The sequence below is a fragment of the Pseudomyrmex gracilis genome, unplaced genomic scaffold (assembly GCF_002006095.1).
Source record: "Pseudomyrmex gracilis isolate BER0280 unplaced genomic scaffold, ASM200609v1 scaffold_375, whole genome shotgun sequence".
NCBI lineage: Eukaryota > Metazoa > Arthropoda > Insecta > Hymenoptera > Formicidae > Pseudomyrmex > Pseudomyrmex gracilis.
Window position 1 is genome coordinate 75138 of NW_018020959.1, and position 8913 is coordinate 84050.

General features: G+C 28.2%; 1 protein-coding gene across 1 annotated transcript in view; it reads right to left on the minus strand.

The window, feature by feature from the left end:
• Positions 1-8646, minus strand: part of LOC109860401 — a 16422-nt gene extending 7776 nt beyond the window's left edge. The window contains exons 1-10 of the mRNA XM_020439460.1: positions 8631-8646; positions 8190-8537; positions 7899-8033; positions 6820-6978; positions 6571-6726; positions 6340-6464; positions 5965-6142; positions 2361-2428; positions 2022-2241; positions 1784-1911 (exon numbers count right to left, since the gene is read on the minus strand). Coding sequence (XP_020295049.1) covers positions 1784-1911; positions 2022-2241; positions 2361-2428; positions 5965-6142; positions 6340-6464; positions 6571-6726; positions 6820-6978; positions 7899-8033; positions 8190-8537; positions 8631-8646 — 1533 coding nt within the window. The remainder of the gene's footprint in view (positions 1-1783; positions 1912-2021; positions 2242-2360; positions 2429-5964; positions 6143-6339; positions 6465-6570; positions 6727-6819; positions 6979-7898; positions 8034-8189; positions 8538-8630) is intronic.
• Positions 8647-8913: the final 267 nt, after the last annotated feature.

Below are 8913 nucleotides of genomic sequence, written 5' to 3' on the forward strand. Positions count from 1 at the left end.
TTATTCAAGTATCAGCATATATTAACAAAACATTTATTCGCGTTGTATAAAAATGTACTTTAAATTATATTTAAGAATAATAAGAAAAGTATTTTTATTTATTGTTGCAGGTACATTGCATTGCAACATTTTTAGTAAAATAATAATTGAAATAAATAATGAAATGTANGATAGCTTGAGAATAAATAGATAAAAATAATTATATGTTAGTAAGGAACACAAGTGGTTTCGTGGACTGAGTGCAGGGGCGCGAATATGGAGGTCTCGAGTTCAAATCCCGCTATCACATTTAGGATTTTTTCAGATTCGGTCTTTTTCAATGGAGTTCATCGGTTGATCAACGAGCTGAATCAGGCTTCTAGAAATTAATTCGAGTNAAATCTCGAATTAATTCTCTTCCGATAAGGCAATATGCCACTNATTTTCTTTTTTTTTTTTGTAGTAATTCCACTTGGATTCTAGGGAACAGATCTGATCTGCGTTTGATAACAATCTGTCGGCGCTTCTAACGGCAGATTTAGTCTGTATTTGCTACTGTTTTGTTGACAGTTTTGGTAACAGATATGATATGTATTTGGCGCAATTTTGGCGCCAACAAACGATCACCAAATCTGTTCTGGATTTGGTGCGTCACTTTGGCTTTGCTTTGCTAGTGGCAGACTTGTTATGATTTTGATTTCATTTTGACATCTCACATGTTTGACAGATATGGTCGCCAAACCATATCCTAATGAGGACACAGATGGATATAGATTTGGTCTACATATTTCGCCGGCGGTTGGCGACAAAACTGAGACATCTCGCAACCAAATTGTTTGCTGGGAATATACATATTTATATAGGCCATCTTTCACAAAGTGTGAGAAAAAGATGACCCTAAAGTATTTATAAATAAATAATGAAAATGAAAATACAAATTAATGATTACATTACGATTTATGTACCTTTATTAGTATGTAATATTTATTATGGCAGCTGAACTGCAATTTATTCGACGTTATAGCAGTGGATATATGCAAAACTTTGCAGGCAATCGAAAGTAAAAATATTATATAATTTTCACACAATATTGTTATTTTAAAAAGTGTATGCACATAACCTACTGGTAATACTAATTATCTTTAAGAATGACTACAAAAATGCACTATTAAACAAGTATTGGTAAAATGTCAATTTATGGCCATCTCTTTTGTATGGCCATAAAACCCAAGTTTACTCTATGTCACTTAAACAGTAGATTCGTTAAGAAGCAATCAAAAAAAAAAAAAAAAAATACTGTCTTTTCTTTAGTATAGTATGTTTTTATATTACACACTCTGCGTCTTTTCTATAATTTAAAGATAAAAACTGTGACACTTGGTTAAAAGCATTTCAGTATCATGTTACTCGTGAGACTTTAATGACATGAACTGATAAAATGGTCACAAAACATAACTATAAAATTGACAATAACGCGGTTTACACCCAAAAATTTTTTGTAAATAATATTAAGAATGCAACAGACCGCGAAAGTATCAAATATCAGAAAGATATATACTTTGTCAATATACTATAACCTAGAAAGAACGAGCGAACTAAAACGATATCGACGCTACATCGTCTTGAATCAAACTTCTATATATTTGAAAAATATAATAACTTGTATAATCAATACTGTAGTACTATTACTTAATTATAATTTAAAAAATTTGTTTAAGAGACAATCTAATTAATATCTAGGAAACAAAAGATGTTTACATATATATGTTTGAACACGTGGAAACTAAACGTTACATAAAGTTACCTTTAATGTTATTTCGTACAGCGCTATGCTTGAGTAATCTAAATCCCTTGTCCATTTCATAGTGACTTGTGTGCTCGAGTTTGCAAAATATTGAATATCTAATTCTTTTGTTGAAGCTAATGACAGTTCTAAAATACAGATATTAAAAAAACGTATTTATTATAATATATGAAGTATATATTTGTGGAATTTCTTATTGTAGTACAGTCATCGGTTAAGAAACATAAAACATACTTACCGCTTCGTAATGTACGAATATGAGTGAGAAACATGTAGTTATGTTTTATGTTTGTATGAGAAAGTCCCGGACAACTTACACTCACGTTGAAAACAGTATATGGCGGTAAACCTGACACTTCATAAGGAAAAGTGATAATTGTTGTGTTACAAATAGTCTCGCCTGTATTTGTATTTTGAAGAGTTACATAATACCAATGTGCTGGACATGAAAATAGTTGCTAATATATGAGAAAAAAGAAATCAAGTCTTTATATTAATTCAATATCTATTACATTTAATACATCCTGCATCGTAAAGGTATTGTTATGTTAGAATAAATAGCAAACTATATACGTACATCTGAAATGTTCTGCCAATCAAGAATTATGCTGCTTTCTGTAGACAATACTTTGAAAGCTTTTATTGCTACAGTACGACAAACCAAGTAAACATCCAGTTAGTATAAAACACATTACATAGTATACAAAAGAGGTAAGTAAACTTTGTATTATAATAATACTTAGTACTAAATACTGTTTTTACATATTGATTTTTGTATTCTATGTTTGTTTTCTACATTACGGTAATGAAATTTTAGACAAGAATAATGATGTTATTTTTATCTCATAGTTATTCATAAATAAATATATAAATACGTAGAAAGTTATGTTGCAAATTTTTCAAATATGCACATAACTAAAACTTATGGCACTTGCTAAAATCTAAACTGTATATTTTTTTTCTAAGGTTTTTTGATTATTTGGTAGGTCGTGCGAGTTTTGTTTTGTTTAAATGTAACGCTAGCAGCAAACGCGGATGTCGCTTTCTAGTGTTGGAGCGACGTTGTTCTCTGGGTATGATAAATAAAAGATTTGTTTTGATAATGCGAATCGTTTAGACATCCCGGTAAAAAATTTTTCATATATACTTATACACAAATTAGAATTATTATATCTAATTATCCAAATTTATATGCTGAATATGTCCATACAATTTTATACATGGAAAATTTTTTACCGGGATGTGACAAGCATGTAATAAAAAGTGGTTATCTAACGTTTGTGACTTTGTCAAGTATATCTAAACATACACACTATCATCTAAGGAACAATAATCATAAGAAATATAATGCATAACACCCCCGACTCTTACTTAAGAACATGATTCTTTATTTTGTAGTGAGTTGCAAGAAAAATTTATGTAGTGAAAAGTCTTCAATTTTTTAATGGCGATTGTTTAGTTTCGCTTTTGTATGCAATTTAACATAAATTTAGAACGACAGAAAAAAGTATCGGTTTTTGTCTTGTATGGTTAAGTGTAATATTTATAACATTAGACACTAACAAAAACTTTAAACGCTACTTCAAATATACAGTATCCTTCATAAGTTTGGAAACACCTTCCGTTTTACAAGGGAACTATTGCATGACAGCGATCTGTGCATGTTTTTGTTTTAGATACATTGTAAGACGTCTAAAATAATGATAAACATTTTTATCTAGGACACTTATAAGCTTGTGTATAACAAAAATATATCGGACAATTATTTCATGGCATCAAAGAACTCAGAAATAAATTTTGCGCACCAGTTTATTGTTTGTTTATTGTTACTTGTTTTGCGATTATTTATTTGTAGTACTTTTTGTAGCTTTTACAAGTTTTACGAAGTCTGAAATCAATCTACAACTTAAATAATGTTTACAATTGTTACAGAAATTATAACTGAAGAACTTCAAACAATGTACTGTTTCTCTATTTAGAACGCAAAAAAGATACCACAAAATAATTGTCTGATATATTTTTAACATGTACAAGCTTATAAGTGTCCTAGATAAAAATGTTTATTATCATTTGGACGTCTTACGATGTATTCAAACCGAAAACATGCACAAATAGGTGTTATGTGATTCTTTGTCTGTAAATCATAAGTTTCCAAATTTATGTGGGATACTGTACGTACAATAGTATACCAAATGTAAATATAAAGCAATTATGTCTATACGTAAAACTACAACAAAAATATTTCTTACATAAATTAGTTGCAAAATACGGATGCGTGATGTAGGTAAAAGAAAAATGTAAATAAAGAAAACAAAGGAATATAGTAATAAGAGTACAGTAAGTGGTGTGCATATTTATATACTGAGAAAAAAATATTATTAACTCAACTAAACGCGTTTAGTTGGCAGTCAGTTTGTTATCTGAAATACTTGTGTTTTTGATTCAAGTATATAACAAAGAAAAAAATACCAAATCCATATAAGGTAAATCAACAATATGGGTAATGAACATACTTTATTTATTAAACCATAAATTGTTGTGTCAATCATAATATATGATAATTTCAAATAAAAGACTTATATTAAAAAAAAGTAAAATACGCAATATTCAGTTATTTTAATTAAATGAAATCTTTGTTGAATTTATTTGTATTAAATATTTAATATAATCAAAGTGCTTATTATAATAGACAAAATATTGTGTTGTTTATGTTAAAAGTAATCTGTATTTAAACAAACTGTGTGTGTGTAGATTTGTTAAAATAACTAAATATGTCTTTTGATACAAACTAATTGTCATATCTATATATATATATATTGAAACATGATATCTTCTTACATTAATCACAATTTAATTGTCAGAGTCCGTGACCGCCGCATATAGTTGAGTCAAATACAATTTGGTTACTTTAACAACTTTTTTTTTTTCAGTGCATGTAAAGTCAATACAAGTGTAAGGTTGCCATCCAAGTGCTCGGAGAAAAAAGAACGAATAGCTATCAAACCGGAAAACACGGAAGAAATAAACTATTTAAAAGATTCCTCAAAATTCCGAACAATCATAATAAAACTTGATTTAATACTACAAAAAATTTATTCTGTATAAAATCTGTTTTACAAAATTATATACTACAAAACATTTTTTTTTACTGCAAAAACTTCTTTTTCTTTAAAATCTTTTTACAACATACAAAAAGTTTTTTCTCTATAAAACTTGGTTTACAAAATACAATCTGGCTTACAAAATATATACTGCAAAATATTTTTTCTTTAAAAATCTATTTTACAAAAATATATACTACAAAACATTCCTTCTTTAAAAATCTATTTTACAAAAGAAGTGATTTTAAAAAGTAGCACCAAGTAACTTTTGTACGATATTATATTCAAAAACAGTATACAATATAGAAAATAATATTGAAGAGAAATACAATTTACAATAACATACTTGTGTCAACAGTAAGACTATGCTTTAACTTTTTTCCGTTATTATATACTATACAACATTCTTTTTTTAAAAACTTGTTTTATTGTTGAAAAACAATACACATTAACATAATTGTGTCTATAGTAAAACTACGCTTTAACTTGTTTTCCGTGTGATTAGTATTAACTAATTCTAAGTACAGAATTATGTACTTCGATAAGATTATATTTATTACTAAAACACAGAAATGTAACAAACAAAAAAAGTTTTTCAAAATATAAAAATTATTTAATGCAAAAAAACTTGGCGCGGCTGGTTTTCAACTATAATAAAATTATTTCTTTGTGCGACAGTCTGATGCAACCGCGCCAAGTGTTTTTGCATTAAATAATTTTTATAGTTTGAAAACATTTTTTCTTTTGTTACATTCTTCCACTGAAATGCCTGATTTTCGCGTATAATAGGCACAGTGTGCTTGCGCAGTTCGAGCGCCACTTTGTTGCGTGTGAACTTGGCGCAAAGCACTACCGTGCCTCTTGATCATCGACACTTACGAAAAATCCATTCGAACGTTTCCGACACTTAACAAAAAAAGGTGTATTGAGAAAAGAAAACGGATGACAACCTTATACAAGTAAAGATATATATATTGTAGATTTTTTTTGTTTTCTTTGCAAAGTCACAAAACTGCAGTACGTGTTTTTCACAAACGTGTAAGGATTCATACATAGGAAAAAAGAAATATCGATACTTACGTTTGCAATCAGTTTCCACAATTTGCCATTTGCTTTGAATTATTGCATTCCCCGCTAGTAATATGCATTTAACTGAATAGAGAGAACTATGATTTAAATTGTTGAAATGTCCCTTCAAATGTGTTATATTTTGAGACAGTTTTTTCCATGACTGCGTGAAGATGTAATCATTTTCTCCCTGTGGAAAAATAGAAGAAACAATTTTACGTTACTTTTTTTTCTTCCGAATGCATAAAATGATGGTTTGAGTATTAGATTATTGAAAAAGGTTTGGCTACTGATAAATTATAATAAAAAATAAACTCTTCTGAATGACTTTTTCAATTTTATTATTATTAAATATTTAATTCTATTTAAAAAATTATTAAGAGTTACCTTAATAATAAACGAATATATCATCGTTGTTTGATTGTATTCTTTTTCCCACACTATAGGACATTTAGTTTCAATGCTTGTTGGAGTGACAGAGACAATTTCAGGTACTGTGAACTTTTGTATGCCTTAAATATTAATATAACATTTGTTTGTTTAATATCTAGTATAGCAATGACAGAAGTTTTTGACAAATATTATCATAGTAGTGTATCAGTAAAAGTCAGAAATTACCTATATGACACACAGATGGCAAGTAAATTAATTCTGTATCATTACATCCGCTTATACATTCTCCAGATATTGTTTCACATTTAAAAGAGTCAGTAGATTTACAAAAACCACATTTCTTTATACAATTCTCATGCCTATACGAATTGTTGTCACATCCTGCAATTACATTTATATATTATCAATATGTATTATACGAGTCTTATTTTAATATAAAATAAAACTGTAAGTGAACTATCCCAATTTACTTACCATCAGAAAAACATATATCGTCTTCATATCTTAGAGAGCAGTTGCAATCAGTTTTGAAACAGATTGCAGTTCCTTTGCAATTAAAGGTACTGTTCAGATCATGTTTGCAGGAAAAAGAACATTCTGGCCCATTTTTTCCCTCAGGACAAAATTTATCATCTGTGAGATATAATCATAATAATTCAACTATTTTGTATAAAATGTATTATAGAATGTTATCAATTACAAGCATGGGCGTCCACAGAAGGTGGCGGGAAGCAAACTTGGCATTTGCCCCCAGAAAGACATCACGGGAAAAACTGGATTAGATCGAACTTAAATTTAACAAGACAAAAAAAATAGAAAAATACATCTAATTAGATCCAGTAAATCTAAATAGATATAAAGTAGATCTAAATAAATATAAAATAGATCTAAATAAATATAAGTAGATCTATTATATAAACTTACATTATTATATATTATTAAAAATCTACTTTAGATCTACTCACAATTAGATTTAAGCAGATCTGAACAGATCTGAAATGATCTAATATAATAGATCTGAGTAGATCAAAAGTAGATCTAATAATAAATAAAAGTGTAAATTTACATAGATTTAATTATATGTATTTAGATTTACTTTATATTTATTTAGATCTATTTTATATCTATTTAGATTTAATCTAGATCTAATTAGATCAATTTTTCTATTTTTTTATCTCGGTAGATTTAAATTAAATCTAATCCATTTTTCTCGGGAAGCTTTTTTACAAACCAGTAACGCCGCCATACTTATCTCATTTTTTTTCACAAATTGTGGTTTTTATCTTGGAACAAGTTTGAAAACCCTGGTTAACTAAATCATTAATTAAATCATACATCTATTCGTGAAAACTCTCTGTACAGTAAAACCTTTCTGTAAAATTCATAAGTTTTGAGACGGAAAAATTGCTCCTCCTCCCTCTGAAAAAATCCTGCGAACGCCCATGATTACAAGTACAACATTATTGTGCTATTTGAGAAATCATAATACAGGAGTTTGAAAGAATATTAGAATATAAAAGTTCACATGTAATAATTTAAAAGTTGATAAATACCTAGATCCATGTTGTTTGTTGCTGTCGACAGAGAACTTACGACGGTATTTGTGTTGAAAAATAATTTTTGGCATGTTACATTCGGCCACGGAATAAAATTAGGGTATTCTTGCGTACCAACTATTTTTCTCAAAACTTTTAATAGAAAACCATAAATCACAAAAAAAGTAATATAAAAAGAATATTAGTGACAATTTCTTGGAAAGTTTAAGTAATTCACTTAATACATATTTTAATGTTACATATAAATATACAAAATTTAAAAAACTGTATCCATATATATATTTATACCTTTATTGGGACAGTTACGAACATCTGCTATTGCCCACAACGGATTGTGGGTAGGCTTCGTGAGTTTGGGTATTACATGAATTTGTACCGTACCAATAGTGTCTATGGAAAAATTTCCATCCAATTTAATGAGTTGCCACATAGGTAAGCCATGAATCGCAGCATTTAGTGAGCCTTTAGCTGTTACAGATTGTAATATTTTAAACCTTTTGGAATCAATCATCACGACATCTGCATCACATTCTGCACATAAGCCTAATACTACTTGTATGCATATCTTCTGAGTAGCAGGTACATAAGAACGAGTCGTCAAAACTGCATTCTTGTCAATTGTGTACAGAAAAGAGTCTGGAATAGTTATATGTAAGTTTTATTTGTATTATGTAGTTTTTATTACACTCATTTAAGCTATTTTATATCATTTTTGCCGTTTCGAAATACTTAGTTTGTAAGCCATGTGCATAGAGAAATGTAGTAGAGTATATTATATATATATTTACTTTGCATCACAAACATTTAGCATAAGGTTCTCATGAGCGTTTACAGTTTGCGTTGTTAGTTTAAAACTTAAGAATTTAAAACTCTTTATTAACTTACTTTCTACATATTATAGTAGTAAGATATAAAATTAAAATTTTTTCATTTAATATATAAAAAAAATAATTTTAATTAATAATAAACAAAAAAAAGATTCTTTGAGCTTCGGAATTTTTTTAAATTAATG